Source organism: Schistocerca serialis, chromosome 1 (assembly GCF_023864345.2).
Source record: "Schistocerca serialis cubense isolate TAMUIC-IGC-003099 chromosome 1, iqSchSeri2.2, whole genome shotgun sequence".
Lineage (NCBI taxonomy): Eukaryota > Metazoa > Arthropoda > Insecta > Orthoptera > Acrididae > Schistocerca > Schistocerca serialis.
This window is the reverse complement of record NC_064638.1, coordinates 1278098653-1278120789: the sequence shown is the minus strand read 5'-3', so window position 1 is coordinate 1278120789 and position 22137 is coordinate 1278098653. Positions and strand designations below refer to the sequence as shown.

The window sequence follows — 22137 nt, the reverse complement described above, 5'->3', positions numbered from 1 at the left end:
CCAAGTATAAATGAACGATCAACGAGTAAAAATGAACGGTTCCCAAAAAAGAGCGATCACCAGTGAACTAGTTCCCAAGGATGAACGAGTTTGCCCATCTCTACGTAGCACTGATTATCCGAAACAATTGGGGAACAGGGTGTTCGAATAACTGAGTTGTCGGATAGCTGATTACTTGTAGTCATGGTCTTCAGTCCGAAGTCTGGTTTGATGTAGCTTTTCACGCTACTCCATCGTGTGCAGGTATCTTCTTTCCGGAATAACTACAGCAACTCACATCTATTCAACCAAACCTTCTTACTGCACTCGTCTCTTGGGCTCCTGCAATTTTACCCCCCACACAAACACACAAACTTTGCTGCAATACTAAACTGATGATTCCTTGAAGTCTCAGAATGTATCCTATCAACTGATCCCCTCATTTAGTCAAGTTACGCCACAAATTTCTTTTCCCCACAATTATATTCAGTACCTCCTCATTAGTTACGCGATATACCTATCTAATCTTCAGCATCTTTCTGTAGCACCACATTTCAAAAGCTCCAATTCTCTTCTTGTTCTGAACTGCTTACTGTCAACGTTTCGCTTTCATACGAAGCTGCATTCCAGACTGATGCCTTCAGAAAAGCCTTCCTAACGCTTAAGTCTATATTTGAGGCTACATTTCTCTTCTTCGGAAACACTTTTCTTACCACTGCCAGTCTAAATTTTATATCACCTCTGCCTCGATCATCAACAGTTATTTTACTACCCAAGTAGCAAAGCTCATCTACTACTTTTAGTGTCTCGTTTCCTAATCTAATGTCCTAAGCACCGCCTGACTCAATAAGACTACATTCCATTACCCTCGTTTTGGTTTTGTTAATGTTCATCTTATATCCTCCTTTCAAGACACTGTCCACTCCGTTCAACTGTACTTGCAAATCCTTTGCTGTCTCTGATCAGTGCAATGTGACTGGCAAATCATATGTTTTTTATTTCTTCTCATTGAACTTTAATTCCTCCTCTAAATTTTTCTTTGGCTCGCTTAAGACTTGATCGGTGTATACGTTGAATGATAATGGGGTATTCTACAACCCTGTCTCATTCCCTTCTCAAAAACTGTTTCTCAATCATGCCCCTCGACTCATAACTGCTGTCTGATTTCTGCATAAGTTGTAGATAACCTTTCACTCCGTGTCTTTTAACCCTGCTGTCTTTAGAAATTCAAAGAATGTATTCCAGTTAACATTTTCAAAAGCTTTATCTACGTCTACAAAAGCTATAAACTAAGGTTTACCTTTATATAATCTATCTTCTAAGATAACATTTATCTAAAACTCAAACTTCCCCGAGGTTGGCTTCCACCTGTTCTTCCTTTCTTGTAGATACTTCGTCTCGGTATTTTGCAACCATGACTTATTTAACAGATAGTTCAGTAATATTCACAACTCCCGGCATCTGCTTTCTTTGGAATTAGGATAATTACATTGTAAGTGCGTGCTTACGGGATGTCGTCTCAGTTGTGTGACTGGATATGTGATTTCCTGTCAGAGAGGTCACAGTTCACAGTATGACAGGAAGTTATAGACCAAAACAGAAGCGATTTCTGACGTTCCCCAAGATAGTGTTATAGGCCCTCTGCTGTTTCTTATCTATCTAAACGATTTAGGAGACAATCTGAACAGCCGTGTTAGGTTGTTTGCAGAGGATGCTGACGTTTATTGTCTAGTTAAGTCATCTAACGATCAAAACAAATCGCAAAATGATTTTTAAAACATAACTGTATGGAGCGAAAATTGGCAATTGACCCTTAATAATGAAAAATGTGACGTCATCCACATGAGTGCTAAAATGAATTCGTTCATCTTCGGTTACGCGATAAATCAGTCAAATCTAATGGCCGTAAATTCAACTAAATACCTAGGGAAGGAAAATGTTCTGAGGAAGACAAACCAAAGACTGCGTTTTACTGGCAGAACATTTAGAAAATAACACATCCACTAAAGAGATTGCCTGCACTACACTTGTCCGATCTCTTTTGGAGTACTGCTGCGCGGTCTGGGATCCGTACCAGAGAGGATTAACGGGGTACATCGAGAAAGTTCAAAGAAGAGCAGCACGTTTTGTTTTATCGCGGAATAGAGGAGAGAATGTCACGGACACGGTACAGAATTTGGGGTGAACATCATTAAAACAGGCGTTTTTCGCTGCGGCAGGGTCTTCTCACGAAATTTCAATCACCAACTATCTCCTCCGAACGCGAAAATATTTTGCTGACGCCAGCCTACGTAGCGAAAAACGATCATAATAATAAAATAAGGGTAATCAGAGCTCGCTCGGAAAGATATATGTGTTCGTTTTTTCCGCGAGGTTCGAGATTGGAATAATAGAGAATTATTGAGAAGGTGGTTTGATGAACCCTCTGCCAGGCACATAAGTGTGATTTGCAGAGTATCCATGTAGATTTAGATGAGGGCATTTCCCGTCTCTCACATCTTGCACGCAGACGGAATAGTTTCGTTATGACTGGCTTTCATAAGGGATGCAGCAGTTCTGAGGGAATGTCGTTTACAGCCTTGTTTTGTATCAGGTCTTTCAGTGCTCTATCAAATTCTTCTCGCAGTATCATACCAACCACATCATCTTCATCTACTTCCTCTTCTCTTTTTGCCTTCAAGTTCATTTCCCTTGTATAGCTCCTATAACGCCTCCTTAATTTTCCTTTATGCTGTATCTGTCTTTCCACCAGGTATGCTTTTATAGACTTACACTTGTTCTCTAGCCATTCCTGCTTAGCCATATTTCATTTATTAGACTTTTGTGTTTCTTTCGCGTGCTTCATTTTCTGCATTTTTATATTTTCGTCTTTCATCGATTAAATTCGATATCTCTTGTCTGTTTACCTATTTGATACTCTGCTGCCTTCACTATTTCATCTCTCTTGGTCTTCTACGGCATTCTTTTCCCTCATTTCACTAAATCATTGCTTCACACTATCTCTGAAACTCTCGATGATGTTTAGTTTGTGGGGCGTTCAACTGCGCGGTCATCATCGCCGTTACAAAGTCCCAATGTTTACACAGTCCAATATTTATACAATCTAATCTAGCCACTGTCACGAATGATGATGAAAAGATGAGGACAACACTAACACCCAGTCCCCGGGCAGAAAAAATCCCCAACACGGCCGGGATTTGAAACTCTCGAAATCTCTGGTTCTTTTGACTTATCCATGCCCAATTTCCTTAATTTTCCCCATTTTCAAATTTTTCAGTTTTAATCTACAGCATATAACCAATAAATTTTGCCCAGAGTCTACTTCCGTCATTAGAAAAGTTTTTCAGGTTAAAAATCATGTTTATAAATCTGCGCCTTACAATTTTGAAAGTTATCTGGTCTTGTGTAGTAGTGTTGTGATATAACTCGAGTTGTCAGGGAACTCGTCCGATTCGCTCACTCTCTACGGGTCCAGTCTGTGCCCAAATGTATCTCTTTTTCAGACTCTGATATGAATAATCCTGGTTCTGTTTAGGTCTCATAGCGAGACATTTTAAGGAAGTATAATACCTTTCGAATTCACACAATCTACAAAGCACTTCATCACTACGATCGGCATAATCAGACTACGATATTCTATACTCGACAGCCCATCTTATGATTTAAGCTGGAGGGTATTTGGTGTACCGAACTCACTTCCCCGTTTCCTGCTTCACTCGCGAACGGTGCACGGGAAGAACGACTGTTAGTGATCCAATGGGTATTCCGCTGATTAGACTCCCTAACCAGCATTCCATACGAGCAAACGAATAGCGACTTTACCCGACGTTGCTTTCACCTTAGGTAACTGGGCTATGTACGGCTGTGTTTAAAAAGAATAGATCGATAATGTCGCAGAGTCGAGCTGCAAATCTACTTTCATGCTGCTCACTTGCTGAAAAAACCTGTCACTCTGATCCTGCAGCCCAATAGTCTATGCATTTGTTTGAGAAGTCCATTAATTTGCTATTTCCGGTTCAAGTGTTCATCATTATGCACACCCAAAAATTTGGAGCATTCTACTTACTTAGCTCATAAGCTACATCAACTGTTGGTATGGCTATTTGTTGTGAGTAGAACTGAATGTAGTGTTTTTTCTTCAAAACTTAGGAAGAGCCCATTTTCAGATAACCACTTAATTCTTTGGAAAATATCACTTACCAACTCTTCTGTTGCTTTCTATCTAATGGTATTTGTTATAACACTAGTAGCATCTGCAAAAAGTACAAATGTTGCTTCCTGAATGTTAAGTGGAAAGTCATTCACATATATAAGGAATAGAAGTGCAGCCAAAACTGATCCTGTGGGTCCCCATTTGTGTGTCTTCCCAGGTCACTAAAATTCTCTGCCTTTCCAACACTGTCTGAATTATTCAGCACAACCTTTCTGTTTGTCTGATACAAACTAGCTGTGTGTAAAGACATTAATCCCGTAGAACTTAAGATTTTCTAAAAGAGTATCACGATCCACACAAACACCTCGGAAAGATCACAAAAAATACCAACAGATGATACAATATTGTTTAAGGCTTGTACTATTTGACTAATGAATGTATAAATGGCCTTCTTGGTATCTAAACTGTGTCCTGCTAAGTAAATTGTTTCCACTTAAGTGTGCGACTACTCTTGAGTACACTACTTTTTCATTTATTCTGGAAAAAGATGTCAGTAAGGAAACTGGACGACAGCTGTTTAAGTCTGTCTCAACACCTCTCTTACAAATTGGATTAATAATTAAATATTTTTACCTGTCTGGAAACTTCTCTTTGCCAGTGATGCATTGCTTATATCACTAAGGACATTATTTATTAAGTTGTAACAACCTTTCAAAATTCTGTTTGAAATTTCATCAAACCCATAAGACCTATTGTTTCTTGGAATTTTTATAACTGCATTAATTTCAAGAAAGAATGTTGATGCTACTTCTAATGCCTTAAAAATCCTGTGGGATGACATTTTCAGTATATTCTCATCGCTCTTCAACTGAGCAATTTAATCCTATACTTGCTGCAACGTTTCGAAAGTGTCTGTTAGAAGTACTTGCAACTTGTGAATTATCTGTCACAACACTGTCATTTAGTTTAATTGTTACAGAATCTTGTACCCTGGCTGGCTGTTCTGCCTCCCATTTGACAATGTCCCATACAGTTTTACTCTTATTATCTGCATTATTTATTTCTGTCCCGACATGCACACTTCTGGACATTGTAATGACTTTCCTTAAAATACTACAGTATTTTTTGAGGTCTTCTGAATAATTTTTTAGGAAAGCAACTTTCAAATACTGACACAAATTTACTATCGAATAAATTGAATTTGACATTAGCATTTTTTTCTACATAATTATAACTCATCTCATACCACACAGTTTAGCTTACTTTCAAGAGATTGTATCCAGTTCTCATTAAACTAAACCTCACTGTTTTGTGCGAACCTGCCTCAGGGTTGTAAAATTCCATTATTTCCATTAATTGTGAATCACGATCTGATAGTCCAGTAGCAACTGGGTACACATTGTTTCAGTATGACACCTACAATCTATCCCAGCAGGATTGATTATCGTACTGTACCGCACACAGGTCTGCCTTCTTAAAGAACTCAACATACAACGTCCTCAGTCATTCCCTTGTGAGTGCCATCTCCAACCGTGTTCTATCACTGCCTAATTCTTATGTCCACACCAAAAATACATCAATCTTAGTACTACAGACTTGACTGTGACTCAACTTGACCACTTTCCACACTAAACTAATCTATTTCAACAATATTTAAATAAAGCCATGTTATACTTCAGTCACACCAATGCCTTTTTCAATACATAACAGTTTGTTCATAAATAAATAAGCTAGTATTCTTGTGTAAGTGCACTCATATTCAGTGACTACAGATAGACGTTAAATATTGTTTAAACTATTATTTATGCCTGCTTGGCAGAAGCGTCTTTTGGTCCTCTTTTCAATAGTGGTGTCAGCTAACATGTTCTGTTGACCACTTCTTAAATTTCTGTGGTTCTATATTACTGACCATAATTATATTTAAATTAAGTTATTGGCAAAAATAGTAAAATATTTCTTAAATATATATGAATGTGTGGTGTCTGTTCTTTTGGACATGTCTAAAAGAACAGACACTACACATTCATATAATTGATTTGCCTAGATGGGTAATGGATCCAATGTGGATGGAAAAGTACATCCGACCTCCTATGGGAAACACAAAGTAGTGAGCGTGAAGAAAATGGATGCGGACTGCGTATAGGCACACTCGGTGGGAACGTGGTCGGCTGTGAGGTACGCCGAGACAGCCTGCGCAGTTGCGATAACACTGTGTCCCCGATGGCATGGTGGTTAATGCACCTGCCTAGTAAGCAGGAGACCCAGGGTTTGAATCCCAGTCCGTTACACATTTTCACTCGTTGCCACTGACTCCTCGTAACGTCCCGATGCAACTGACATCACTAATCCCTTGCCTTCCCTTTCTCCACCCTGTACCATCAATTTACATATAATTCCTTAAATAATTACACAAGTATGACACAATATGTGGTATTCATTGTGCATTCAGTTGCTTTGTCATCATGGAGAATACAATGTTCTGAAAAACATCTGCATAATGGAAATAATATAAAAACATAATGAATTAAAAAATAAAACAGATACAGATGATTGGCTTTCAGGGACGATAGCTATAGTGCAATGTTATCATCTGAGATATTGTTTGATGAAATTACACGAAGGGTTTCAAAGTTGTCAATTCTAAGGCTCACTGTGATGATATTTAGTCACTGTAAATTATTAGCTTTTGTAGTTTTTAAGATATTATAAATATGATTGTTTCATTGAATTTAACTCATTTTTCTGAGATTGATGATATATTCAGACATGCTTCACTTTGTAACTCTGATTTATTACTGAATTCCTAAAGTTGCAAGTATCCATATTCTAGACTGTCTGAAATTCTCTAATTTCTATTGCATCATCTGTTCTTCAGCTAGGCAAGCAACCATTGTCCTAATTCGCTGCACTGGGGATTTTCCCATTTCCAGCCACACTGACCATCTTTGTTTTTGAGCAGGGTTGTAATGGTTGCTTTGCTGGATCAACCATGTGATGCACGGGTCCTGGGGTTGCCAGCTGGCATTCAGATGCCCAAACAAATTCATCTCACCTCGTACCGACTCTAGGTGGCTGAATAACTCTCCCACACACATGTAAAGTTACAGTCAGAAATAAGTTAAACTACGATTTCTTAAGCTGATTTTTCTTCCAATGAATGTGTGTGGCATTAAGTATTTCTACAATATTATCTTTATGTAGCCACTCCAATTTAAATCAGCCTGTATGTATACGCCCAAGTTTTTAATGACTATGTTTATAATCAAAACATAACTAGGGTTTCCACCTATTTAAGCACAATATGTTACATTTGATTACGTTCAGGGTCATTCATTAATTCCTCCACAACCGTCTATAGCCTGCAAGATTTTGTGCTCTATGCCCCTTTCTGAAAACAGGAATGATATAAGCATTTTCCCCATTACTAGTCATGTACGGTCCAGTTTCTGTCTTCCACGTTTTAGTCTCTACAGTTTCCTCAACTATTATGCCAGTTATTCCTTGATGTCTTCATTTGTGTCCAATCATTGTATCACTTCTTCCTACCATTGTTTCTGCATGTTCCTCTCACTATCAATTCTATGGAAGGCCTCCTGATTTCTTCCCAAAGGCAGTGTTCTTGTTCAAGCCTAAGAAAAGGTGTTGGTGATGATACAAACTGATAGGATTAATGGAAAAGGAGGTCTGTAACAATATGAGACAGGGAACTCTGCTGTGGAAATAATGGCAATTACAACTTAACCATTGATCTGATGATTGTTGTTGTTGAATAAAATGCAAATAATGAGAGAACATCAAATTGTCATTCTAAGTTCAAAAGCCTTTTCTCAGCACTCTTCTTTTACTCTGTACAGAAGTTTCTCATAGTACTTTGGAACGTACCTTGCAATCTAATATATCATTCCCTTAGTAGTTTTTAAATTTTAATGCACTCCATTTCTTGTTTTTAAATTATCTTGTGAACTTTCTGCTTATTCCATGACAGCTTTGGCCAATACTGTCCAACAGAATCTGATGAATTAAATTAAAGAGTTTCAGTACCAAACACCAGGGTATAACATCTGTGAATGTCATTTGAAATTGTGATTAAAGGACATGAATTATAAGATTGAAAAGAAAGAACAACTTCCCTAGTGTTCACGCCAAAAATTAATATACTGCATTTTCAGTACACTGGATGCATCTATAGAATGTTACGTAGAAAGTCTATTGCCATGAGCCAGATGGCAATATTGTGAGACATAGGCGAGAATTGTAGAACGCTGCAGGTAACTGATGTCTTAGATGGCAATTGCCAATCAATGTGCTATTCTGAATTTGAATGTGGTCATTAACAACTGGGTTCAACAACACAGCTCAGAAAAATCCAATGGATATTTAGCTTCACAGTAAAGGCAGAATACTTACCCAATCATAGCTGCATCAGCAGGTAATTGTTCAATTTATATAGTGTCTCCCCTAAATGGTCTAAAGCTTTGTTAGGAAATAGTTTTTATCGACACACAGGTGCATCACGTTTAGCAGAAGATTGCAAGAATGAAAGCTGCACTATAACACATTTCTGTACATACCTACATCAATGTCAGGAACATGTCCTGTACACCTGAAAATCCTACAGCCCACTATAGTAATGTTAAAAGAAACATTACACTAATGGTTAAGGTCAATTTCTACATTCCTTCCCTGAAAACTTGGCAGTGACTAAACTGCAAATTTCATTTCGATGCATGCTAACTTTGTATACAGACTATTGTCTTCCACTAATAAAACCATACAACAAAGTATGGTAAATGTTTCTATCATACTGATGCATCTTGCACGGAACTAAAAGACAGTGCTTCAAGAGTATGTGTGATTTATTTTGTGGGCTGACTTTGAGACCAATTTACTGCCAATATTCAGTAGCAGTTGGCTTGAATCTTGCTGCCACCAGGCTGACTTCTGAAGCAGACTCATGAAAACCAACTTAATGTCATTCATTTATTTGTTTATTTTCATCTGTCTGAGTGGTTTGGTGTGGGCCACCACAAATTTCTCTCTTGTGACAATATTCTCTTCTTAGAGTAGCACTTTCACCCAACATTTTCAATTATTTATTGCATATCTTCCAATCTTTGGCCTCCCATACAGTTTATGCCCTCCATACCTCAATCTACTATCACATAAATTATTCCCTGTCCTTTCATCTAGTCAGTGTTTACATATTTCCTGTCCTATGAGATTTTGCAGAGAATTTCCTCATTTCTTATCTCATTAGTCCATCTAATTTTTAATGTCCATAAATATCACTACACTTCAACTCCTGACAAAGACTAGTAGACATCTTTTAGACAGGAATGCCCGCTTACCTGTAGTAGTCATGCTTCTTATATCCCCCTTGTTTCATCCATCACACGTAATTTTACCTCCAAGCTAGAAGAATTCTATTACTTTGTCTACTTCATGGTACCGAATTTCTTTGTTAAGTTCATCGCTAATCTTATTTCTGCTACTCCTCATTAGTTTTTGTCTTTTTTTGGTTTACTTGAAATCCATATTCTGGACTCATTACACTTTGCATTCCATCAACAAGTTCAGCAATTCTTCCTCACTTTTGCTGAGAGTAGCATGTCATTGAATCAGATATTTTGATTACAGGTCCAGCAGACTTCTAGCAAAGAAACTAGATAGGTGTTGGCCGGTACCAAAACAGAGCAAGTAGGAAAGAGTCTTGCTGCCAGGTAGTTGCCAAAACAGTGATGTACGAGGTGCATTCAAGTTCTAAGGCCTCCGATTTTTTTTCTCCGGACTGGAAAGAGAGAGAAACATGCGCATTGTTTTAAAATGAGGCCGCGTTCATTGTCAATACGTCCCAGAGATGGCAGCACCGTACGGCAGATGGAATTTTACTGCCAGCGGCCAGAATGAGAACTGTTTTAAATACTTAAAATGGCGACTTTTCCTTACTTGAACAGCGTGCAATCATTCGTTTTCTGAATTTGCGTGGTGTGAAAACAATTGAAATTCATCGACAGTTGAAGGAGACATGTGGTGATGGAGTTATGGATGTGTCGAAAGTGCGTTCGTGGGTGCGACAGTTTAATGAAGGCAGAACATCGTGTGACAACAAACCGAAACAACCTCAGACTCGCACAAGCCGGTCTGACGACACGATCGAGAAAGTGGAGAGAATTGTTTTGGGGGATCACCGAATGACTGTTGAACAGATCGCCTCCAGAGTTGGCATTTCTGTGGGTTCTGTGCACACAATCCTGCATGACGACCTGAAAATGCGAAAAGGGTCATCCAGGTGGGTGCCACGAATGCTGATGGACGACCACATGGCTGCCCGTGTGGCATGTTGCCAAGCAATGTTGACGCGCAACGACAGCATGAATGGGACTTTCTTTTCGTCGGTTGTGACAATGGATGAGACGTGGAGGCCATTTTTCAATCCAGAAACAAAGCGCCAGTCAGCTCAATGGAAGCACACAGATTCACCGCCACCAAAAAAATTTGGGGTAACCGCCAGTGCTAAAAAAATGATGGTGTCCATGTTCTGGGACAGTGAGGGCGTAATCCTTACCCATTGCGTTCCAAATGGCACTACGGTAACAGGTGCATCCTACGAAAATGTTTTGAAGAACAAATTCCTTCCTGCACTGCAACAAAAACGTTCGGGAAGGGCTGCGCGTGTGCTGTTTCACCAAGACAACGCACCCGCACATCGAGCTAACACTACGCAACAGTTTCTTCATGATAACAACTTTGAAGTGATTCCTCATGCTCCCTACTCACCTGACCTGGCTCCTAGTGACTTTTGGCTTTTTCCAACAATGAAAGACACTCTCCATGGCCGCACATTCACCAGCCGTGCTGCTATTGCCTCAGTGATTTTCCAGTGGTCAAAACAGACTCCTAAAGAAGCCTTCGCCGCAGCCATGGAATCATGGCATCAGCGTTGTGAAAAATGTGTACGTCTGCAGGGCGATTACGTCGAGAAGTAATGCCAGTTTCATCGATTTCGGGTGAGTAGTTAATTAGAAAAAAAATTAGAGGCCTTAGAACTTGAATGCACCTCGTATAGGGCAAATTTGGAACAGGGGTGGTTGGTTTCTTTAAAAGAGGGGAGGGGAGGGGGGAGACCAAACTGCCAGGTCATAGGTCCCTCACTCCGATTAAAACAATTCCACAAGGGTGATAGTAAAATAATTAAGACATACAAAACACAGCTGGAAGAAAGGAGAAAACCACAAGAATGGCATAAGGGCAACAAACACTAAAATGGACAAAATCAGACAAGAAAACCAAAGAGAGATGCAACAAAAACATGAGAGCAGATTATGATGGCTGGCTCACCATGAGAATAAAAAGGAGAAGCCACACACTGTGCAACACATTCAAACCTCCACCCAAAAAGCACTAGTGTGGAGGACACAGAGGGACAAAGTACGTGTGCTAAAAATTAGATCAAATGATAAAACCCACCCTCACAAATAAAATTTAAAACTAAAGCTGCTGCTGAGGCATTGTTGGCCAACACCAAAGGTAGGGTGCCGGTAAAGTTAAAAGTCCACTGCAGAGCGGCTAAAAGTAGGCAATCCAGCAAGAGGTGGACAACAATCATTTGTGAGCCACAGCGACACAAAGGTGGGTCCTCGCGATGGAAGAGGTAACCATATGTTAGCCACGTATGGCCAGTGGAGAGCCGGCATAGGACAACTGATTTCCTGCAAGAGGACCCCATGGAAGACTTCCACACATTTTTAGTCTCAATGACACACAGTTTGTTGTGCATACTGTTCTGCCATTCCGTCTCCCAAATCCGAAAAACCCTGCGGCATAAGACAGAACACAGATCAGTTTCAGAGATGTCCATCTACAGAAGCGATTTCCACGTAGCCTGTTTGGCCAGCCTGTCGGCAGGTTCGTTGCCTGGAATTCTGATGTATCCTGGGGTCCACACAAACACCACTGAATGACAGGACCGTTCCAGAGCATAGATGGACTCCTGAATGGACGCTACCAAAGGATGGTGAGAGTAGCACTGGTTGATAGCTTGTTGGCTGTTCAAGGAGTCCGTACACAGGAGAAATGACTCACCAGGGCATGAGCAGATGTACTCAAGAGCACAACATATGGCTGCCAGCTCTGCAGTGAAATCACTGCAGCCAACTGGCAAGGAGTGCTGCTCACTATGTCCTCCATGAACAGATGCAAAGCCTCCGTGACCATCAGCCACCGAGCCGTTGGTGTAAACCACTACATGGACCCATTACATGTCGAGAATTGAGAGGAAGTGATAGCAGAGAGCCAAAGGATTAACTGAGTACTTAGGGTCATGCGAAAGGTCCAGAATAATCTGCGGCCTAGATGTGCACCATGGAGGTGTACATGAATGGACGAGACTGTAATTCAGATGTGCAGGAGAACTATGAACACGTGCAACGTAATTGGCAAGCAGTTGTGAAAGTCTAATTAATCTTCAATTGAGGGACTCCGGCCTCCATCAGGACATTGGTCACTGGACTTTTTCTAAAAGCTCCCATGGCTAGGCGAATGCCACAGGGTCAAGCAAGCACAACGTTGAGGGCACCGCCGAAACGTAAACCACACTCCCATAGTCAAGGCAGAATTGAACAAGACCTCTGCAGAGCTGCAGCAGCATAGACCGATCTGCACCCCAGTGGGTGTTGCTCAGGCAGCAGAGGGCATTGAGGTGCTGCCAGCACTTCTGCTTAAGCTGACGAAGATGGGTGTCAAAAAACAATACGTCTTCACTACAAGTGAGTGGATCGTCATTAGGGTAAAGTTCTGGTTCTGGAAGAACGGTGTGCCGCCAACAGAAATACATGACATACGACTTCGCGGCTGAAAACTGGAAGCCGTGGGTTAGAGCCCATGACTGCACCTTGTCAATGGCTCCCTGTAGGCGACGCTCAGCAACACCAGTACTTGAGCAGCAGTACGAAATGCAGAAGTCATCCGCATACAGAGAAGGTGAGACGGAGGGCCCAACAGCTGCTGATAGGGACACTCAAAACAGAGCCCTGGGGAACACCATTCTTCTGAATACGAGGCAGGGGGACGGGACTATGGGAGGCACTGACTTGGAAAGTACAGAGCGACAGGAAGTTTTGGATAAAAATCAGGAGCAGGCCCCGGACACCCCACTCTTACAATACGGCACGAATATGATGTCACCAGGTGATGTCGTATGCTTTACACGAGTAAAAAAAGACGGCAACCAGATGTCGGCATCTGGAGAAGGCTGTTCGGAAGGCAGACTTGAGGGACACCAGATTATCAATGGTAGAGTGACCCTGGCGGAAGTCGCCCTGACAGGGAGCCAGTAGGCCACGTGACTCCAGGACCCAACCCAACCGCCGAAGCACCAGACATTCCAGCAGCTTACAAAGAAAGTTGGTGAGGCTGATGGGCTGGTAGCTATCACATCAAGCAGGTTTTGACCAGGTTTGAGCATCAGAATGATGGTGCTCTCCCATCATTGCAATGGAAGATCCAGTTGAAGATGATGAGGAGATGATGTCGCTTTTAGTCAGACAAGGGATGTTTATAATCATCTGACTGTGGATCTGAACCAGCCCAGGAGCTGTGTCGCGACAATGTGCAAGAGCACTGAGGAGCTCCCACTCTGTAAATGGGGCATTGGTTCACTGTGGCATGTACTGAACAAGAGGGGTTTTCTTTCCATCTGCCGCGAGGCTCTCCGACGCAGAGGCTCAAGTATAGTGCTCGGCAATCATGTTTGCGTTGGTAGATAACACGCCATTAATGTTAATGCCAGGGACACCTGTTGGGGTCTGGTACCCAAAAAGATGTCTGATCGTCGTCCAGACTTGGGAAGGTGACGTATGTCACCAAATGGTTGAGATGTACCTCTCCCAATACGCCTGTTTCTGTCATTTTATGAGCTGACGAATACAGGCACTGAGCCACTTAAAGGCTATCAGGTGCCGCTCATGTCGCTGCAGAGCTCACCGATGACCTTTCATTGCCTCAGCAACTTCTGACGAACACCAAGGCACTGCCTTTTGCTGGGGGCACCCTAAAGAATAAGGGATCGCGTTTCCCGCCGATGCAGAGAGCTGCTCAACGACAACATCGATGGCACCATGTGGGGGAGCTTCAGTGGTGACAGCAGAGATGAAGGTTCCTCAGTCTGCCTTGATTGTGTCCGTTGGCTTGACACCAGGGGAGTGACAGGAAGCTGGGTAAGTGGTCATTACCACACAGGCCATCACGTGCTCTCCAGTGGATAGATGGGAGAAGGCCAGGACTGCAAACCGAGAGATCAATGGCTGAACATGTGCCATATGCCACACTGAAATTTGTGGGGGCACCTATTTAAGAGGCAGAAGTCAAGTTGTTACAGTAAATTTCCGACCTCCCTACCTAAGCCAGTAAGCATGGCACCATCCCACAAGGGGTTATGCATGTTAAAATCTCCCAAAAGCAGGAAAGGTTTAGGGAGCTGATCAATCAGTGCAGCAAATACATTCCAGGGTACTGCACCATCTGGAGGAAGATATACTTTGCAGACAGTTATTTCCTGCATCGTCCTAATCCTGAGAGCCACAGCTTCAAGAGGGCTTTGAAGGGGCACAGGTTCACTACATACTGAGTTCAGGACATGGATGCAATCTCCACCTGACATTCTATTACAGTCACATGGTTCCTGTAATATCCCTTATAGCCGCAGAGGGCAGCGGTCCACATTGTTGGGAACCAGGTTTCCTGGAGGGAAAAGCGGAAAGCAGGTGTAAAGCCCAACACCTGCCGTATCTCAGCCAGGTGGTGGAAAAAACCACCACAATTCCACTGGAGGTTTATGTGACCGTGAGACTGGGAAGGCATGAAACACTCAATGAGGCAGTCTATGCCTCAGGGTCACCTGCTGCCACGAGATGAGTACATGTCTGATCGACATCATTGTGTCTGAGAGCCCAGCGAGATCTAGGTTCTCAGCGGATGCCAGAATCTCCACCTCATCCTCAAAGCTTGTAAGTAGTGGTGGTGGGGTGTCACCGCATCGGGGGAGGGATATACAGCTTTACATCACAGCGATAGACCATCACCTCGACCTTCTCAGGTAAAGTGTCACCCTCAAAGGCCAAGATGAAGGCACCGGTGGCAACCCGATTTTCCCTTGGACCCTGGTGGACGCGCCGGACGAAATGGACACCTCGCCACTCTAAATTGGCACGCAGCTCATCGTCAGGCTGCAAAAGAAAGTCCGGGTGAAATTAGATACTCTTGACCACATTTAAGCTCTTATGGGGCATTATGAAAACATAAACATCCCCCGGCTTGTCATAGGCAAGTAGCGCCTGTGACTGGGCAGAGGATGTTGTTTTGATCAAAACCAACTCTGACCGCATTTTGGACAAGCCCTCCACCTCCCCATACATGTCCTCTGAATGCTCCATAAAAAAACTGAGGTTTCATTGACAAAAAAGATTCCCCATCAACTCTCGAACATACAAGGTACTGGGATGAATAAGCTTCGCTGCCATCTGCGATTAATAAGCTTCGCTGCCATCCTTAGTCTGCTGTTCCTCCCATGGTGTGGCCAGGGGGGTGGGGGGCAAACCACAATTTGGGGTCATATTTCTTATAATTGAAGTTAGACCTTGACAGTTTAGAGATTGTTGATGGTCAAACCCCAGCAAGAGATGACGTACTATGCTTCGTGACGTGTCATCCACCCTGATGCCACCCACTCTGACCAATGGCCCTCCCCACGGGCGCCGCCCAGCTGCAGCAAAGACCACCTGGCAGGATGGCCATTGCTGGGAGTCCCGATGCCCCAGGGTGACAAACATCTACTCCTTGGCATACATGTCGAGTTAATTGCACAGGCATCAGCAGAGAGATCCCTGTGTGGTCAGGGGGCTACAACCAACAGGGTATATGGCGGCCCCATCACAACAGACTGGCTACCAAGCTGCATATCAGGCACAAATGAGCTAAGAAGTCCATTAACGTCAATAGCGCAGAAAGCAATAATGCACAGAGTATGAGGAAAATGCACTCAGGAGGGTGACCTTGCCCAACAGCTGGAGAATGAGCAGAAGTGCAGATCCATGTCGACAAAGGATGCGAGAGGTCTCAGCGCATGATGGACACTATGCACCATGTAAGGCGTCCTTCCCCAAGTGGCTCGCTCTTTAAAAAACTGAGGTCAAATTCTACAGGGGGGCCATCACATAAAGGCCGAAATGTGTGACTCCTTCTAGTCACCTCTTACGACAAGCAGGAATGCCTCGGGCAATTCTAACCCCAGACAAGCAAGGGTGGGGTGGGGTAGGGGTGAGGCATAGGAACTGGTGCCTGATCACAAATAGCCTTAGCCACGTGATAGAAGACATTGGGAATTTGTGGAAATATTCTGACAAAGAGACCCAGATTAGCACAGTAGGTGGAGCAGGGGACAGCCTGGCTATGGACAGATATTACAACATTAGATGTGACCTAAATGAAGTAGGAGTAGCAACTACACACACAAATGCGAGTTTTGTGGAGGTCCTACAGTGCCACAACCTGCCATGCGTTAACACGCTGTGAGCTTGTGAATGCAGAATTCGGCAGACTGCAGGTCACACAAATGAAATCTTACATGAGTGTAACACCCATTGCTACAACTCAGAGAAGAGGGTATATTAGAAATGGACTATACCTGAATATGAGGGGGAAAGATAGGCTGGCTGTAATTCTTGCAGAAAATGTATAGTGAGGCGGCAGTATAACACAAAGCAAGGACCCTGTCATTCTTGGTGTCAGAATGTTTTTAGGGTAATATGACAGAATGAAACCTACAATTAAATCTCAGTAATTAACTCTTCAACATGGGTGAAAAAGACAGTATGTCACGCCCCCATTTCTCACAATATATAAGTCGCTCTCAGACACCCGACCAGTCAGTCGGAAAGACTCAGTGGAGCAGCGCCTCTGAGGAAGTCCAGCGCAGTCCTGGACGAAACGTAAGGAGGAGAAAAGGTCTTGGACCACGATCTCACATCCCAGAAAGTATATCAACAGCCAATATGACAGAAGTCAAAATAACAGAAGAGCCCCCAAAATGCTTAAGAATGTGTAGATTAGTAAAATTAGCTTATGTCACGCGAATACTTGAGTACAGAGTAATAAGGTAGAATGATGGTTTTAGTGTAGATTTTCTAAAGGATTCTGATACAAAAAAATTATCTGGAAACCTACAATTAAATCTCAGTAATTAACTCTTCAACATGGGTGAAAAAGACAGTATGTCACTAATTGCATGTTACCTTTGATGAAGCTCACAGCAAGAGAATAGCTGAACATCCAATAACAAATGCTCCCTCTGGTCATGATGCACAGTTAGTTAAGATAAGTAAGATCGTGCCTTGCACTTTACAGCACTGATACTCCTAGTGGAAATCAGAATAATTAATATGGCTCTGAGCACTATGGGACGTAACATCTGTAGTCATCAGTCCCCTAGAACTTAGAACTACTTAAACCTAACTAACCTAAGGACAGGACACCACACACATCCATGCCCGAGGCAGGATTTGAACCTGTGACTGTAGCGGTAACGTGGTTCCAGACTGAAGCGCCTAGAACCACACGGCCACACCAGCCGGCAGAATAATTAATACTCCAGAACAAATACACTATGTAATTAAAAGTATCCGGACACAAAAATATACGTTTTTCGTATTAGGTGCATTGTGCTGCCACCTACTGCAAGGTACTCCATATCAGCAATCTCGGTAGTCATTAGACATCGTGAGAGACCAGAATGGGTGCTCTGCGGAACTCACGAACTTCGAATGTGGTCAGGTGATTGGGTGTCACACATCTGTATGCAAGATTTCCGCACCTAAATATCCCCAAGTACATTGTTTCCGATGTGATAGTGAAGTGGAAACGTGAAGGAACATGTACAGCACATAAGCGTACAGGCCGATCTTGTCTGTTTATCGCTGACAGTTGAAGAGGGTCATAATGTATAATAGGCAGACATCTATCCAGATCATCACACAGGAATTCCAAACTCCTTCACAATCCACTGCAGGTACTATGACAGTTAGACGGGAGGTGAGAAAACTTGGATTTGATGGTTGAGCGGCTGCTCATAAGCCACGTATCACGCCAGTCAATTCCCAATGATGCCTGACTTGGTGTATGGAGCATAAACATTAGACGATCAAACAGTGGAAAAATGTGTGGAGTGACAAATCGTGGTACACAATGTGGCGATCCGATAGCAGGATGTGGGTATGGCGAATGCCCAGTGAACGTCATCTGCCAGCGTGTGTAGTGCCAACAGTAAAATTCGGAGGGGGTTGTGTTAAGGTGTGGCCATGTTTTTCATGGAGGAGGCTTGCACCCCTTGTTGGTTCACATGGCACTATCACAGAACAGGCCTACATTGATGTTTTAAGCACCTTCTTGCTTCCCACTGTTGAAGAACAATTCAGGGATGACGACTGCTCTCTTTCAAGACAATTGAGCACCTTTTCATAATGCACGGCCGGTGGTAGAGTGGTTACACGACAATAACATCCCTGTAATGGACTGGTCTGCACAGAGTCCTAACCTGAATCCTATAGAACACCTTTGGGATGTTTTGGACCGCTGACTTTGTGCCAGGCCTCACCGACCAACATCGACACCTCTCTTCAGTGCAGCACTCCGTGTGAATGGGCTGCTATTCCCCAAGAAACCTTCTAGCACCTAATTGAATGTATGGCTGCAAGAGTGGAAGCTGTCATCAAGGCGAAAGGTGGGCCAATACCATATTGAATTCCAGCATAACCAATGGAGGGCGCCACAAACTTTTAAGTTATTTTCAGCGAGGTGTCCGTATACTTTTGATCACATAGTGTACTTTTCAGTATCAATTACAAGAGGTGACCTGGGATGAAATTTCTAATGAACCAAATGCTGACATAAAGTTTCATCTATTCCATGATAAAATCATATCATTATTTGAAAATAATTGCTTTCCGCATAAGCTAAACAGAAAGGACACTAAACAGCCATGTTGTGGTCCATAAGTGAAAAAAATGTGGCTGTATACTCAATGTATTAAGCACTACATTACATTGGAATGCAGGCTTTTTCAGGTACTTCCATCGATGAAATCTTCTCCGAATATCAGCTGAGTGGCAGCGTCATCTTGTAACTATGTTTCAAGAAGTTTCCTGTTCATCATCTTGAGCACTCACAGCGAGTAGGAAACATTCTGAAATATTGCTACAAGACAACACTACCACTTGGCTTATATTCCAAGATTTCATCACAGTGCCTTACCTCTACTTATTAAATTATTAATGCAGAAATTTTATGGAGTAAATATGATTTTCTAGAAAAGTCAACTACAGTAAATTTCAGAGGCAGCAACTACGAAATATCTTGCGCTTGTAAATCACATGCCATTTTAGTGAGTTAGTATGCACAAGTATAATGGATACAGTACTCACCATCCATGGTAGTTCACCGTATCGGTCACACAGAGTTCAACTGTTGCAAACAATATCCTGGAGAATAAGTAAAGCATTAGAATACATTGCTACTTATGTTGGTATTTATCATCTTTTAACTATATACAGGTAACCACATTTCAAATGCAATATTTATGTTGTAAATGAATGGTGGGCATGTACGAGAAACCAATTAAAATTCCCACAGAGTTCCAGTTGCACATTAAGAGTGTTTATTAGGTGAAGAAGAGTACAAAATTCTGTTTTGGATTCCAATAGACACTCATCAAAAGAAACACATGGCAGTCAATAGACCTGTGTAGCCCTACTATTATAGCCTACTACTATTGACCTCCCCTTCTGTTCCCTTTGTAAAGAGTACAGAAATAATAATTGCCAGTGCATTTGAAATTATTCCATTTAACTGTGGATACTGGTCATGAATCTCAGTCAGGCATCTATCTTTGCTACGACACATTTATGTCACCGTGCTACAGTAAATTGTCCCAGATATTTACCCATGGACACTTTACAGTATTGAAAGGCAATATCGAAAGTTCCATAGACCATATCTACTAATCATACATTTTATGGTGTGCAACACAACTGAATAAAAGAGGGCACAGGCAACTGAAAATGTATTAACATGGCTGGCAAGATACGGATTTACAATTGAGTATGTATATCAAGAGCTCAGATAGCAAACTGGTACTATGCTAAAGACAGCCAATCTATATATACGAGAGAAAAAAACTTTAGGAAAATGCTAAATAAAGAGACACGGAAGAAGGTAAAGATAAGATGGGAGATATGATCCTGCGAGAAGAATATGGAACACCTAAACCAGAAATCAATTGCTGTAAAAACATAATACATTAGGAAAACCACACCATGTGGTAAAAAGGTACGAACTCACAACTTTGTGTGTCTTTTCAAAAATCTGTAATTATGATTTTAAAAACTAATATTTAAATGTATACAAACAGTAAAGTACATTCTTTATGCTTAACAGCCACAAAACAAAATCCCATTGATGATGCTGCAACTGCAGTGAAACGTGTTCGAGATAAAAACAAAATTGTGTTTTGCTAAGCCGGACCCCATCCAAAAACATATGCAATGAAATTTTTTTAAGTGCTCGAATACATCAATTTTACAATACCCTCATCACAGAAGCCACCTACGCTCTCTGCCAATTCCCTGCATTCGTCTGCACCTAATTGTCTGTGTCAAAATGCTGTCTTCATAGCCATCAGTCCATGTGAGCAAAGAGACAAGCACGCATGAAAGATACTTTATGTGGGCTACCTAAAACCATGAGGAACAGGCCCACACCACATGAGGATATCTAATGACAGTATTTCGCGGAAATTCTATTGTTCTACTCAAAGTGCCAATCTGAGGTTTACATAGAAATCAATCGTAGCTTAAAAAGAGTGTAAACATAAATTTATTACGAAAAATATAAACATTCCTTACATCGAACGACGAACTAAGGAAGAAGTTCGCAAAACTGTTCAATCTTCCGGACACTGTTGGAGAACTACTGCAATTCCGATAGCTATTTAGCCCAAGGGCCATTCGGCTAGAATGAATGAACACCGCTAGCAACATTTCTTCTACATGGTAAACTGCTGAAGTTTTTTATACGACTATGAAGAGCCTTGGAGAACAGAGAGCTCTACAAATAATCCATTTTCTTTCTGTTATCTTTAGATACTTGCTTGTAATGACAACAGACATTTGTAAACAACGGGAGAAACATGCACAGTACTGCTACACTGTCAACTGTAGGCCCACATGCCGCTATCCTACAGTCGTGCAAGACAAAGAAAAATTTCTGTCCAGGCATGATGAAAGTTTTACAGTTTCAAAGTAACCCCTTTACAATGGAAGGAAGTGACATATACGTTAAAGAAACTGCATGCTTACCTTAACGATTCAGCTCATTCTCCATTCCATCAACAAACATGGGTGGGCACTGTCACACTATTCTAATAACCACTCTTGACTCAGTACTAATGATTTCGCAAGCATCTTTCTACATCCTTCTACCACTCAAATTCATGCAGTCTCAAAAGCACACCTACAACCAATACCGGTGCCGTACATCATTCACTATACAACACATATACACAATCGCATACTCAAAACAAACTCTTCAATGCCCTCCTCACAAATCGACTACACTTGATGTTTTCGATATACTGCGATCTACCCCCGACAACGCACTCTATTGGAAAAGTGATGTATCTTCGTCCGACCAAAGCAGGAAGATTACCTTCAATAGCCTTGATTACCTCCATCGTCCAACGCCACAAGTGGAACTATCTGCAGTTTTCAGTGTTTGAAACGATTTCCTTTCCAAGCAAAAATTGTTACAGGTCTTTAATTTAAACACTACAAAAAATTTTGAGAATTTGTTTCACTTAGATCAGATTAGATTACATTAGATTTACTTTCATTCCAATTGATCCGTAGTGAGGAGGTCCTCCAGGATGTGGAACATGTCAGAAAAACAACAACCATGAGAGA

General features: G+C 41.9%; 1 protein-coding gene across 1 annotated transcript in view; it reads right to left on the bottom strand.

The window, feature by feature from the left end:
• Positions 1–19643, bottom strand: part of LOC126419578 (transformation/transcription domain-associated protein) — a 435226-nt gene extending 415583 nt beyond the window's left edge. Inside the window, exon 1 of the mRNA XM_050086768.1 lies at positions 19603–19643. Coding sequence (XP_049942725.1) covers positions 19603–19609 — 7 coding nt within the window. The 5' untranslated portion in view covers positions 19610–19643. The remainder of the gene's footprint in view (positions 1–19602) is intronic.
• Between the last annotated feature and the right edge of the window lie 2494 nt (positions 19644–22137).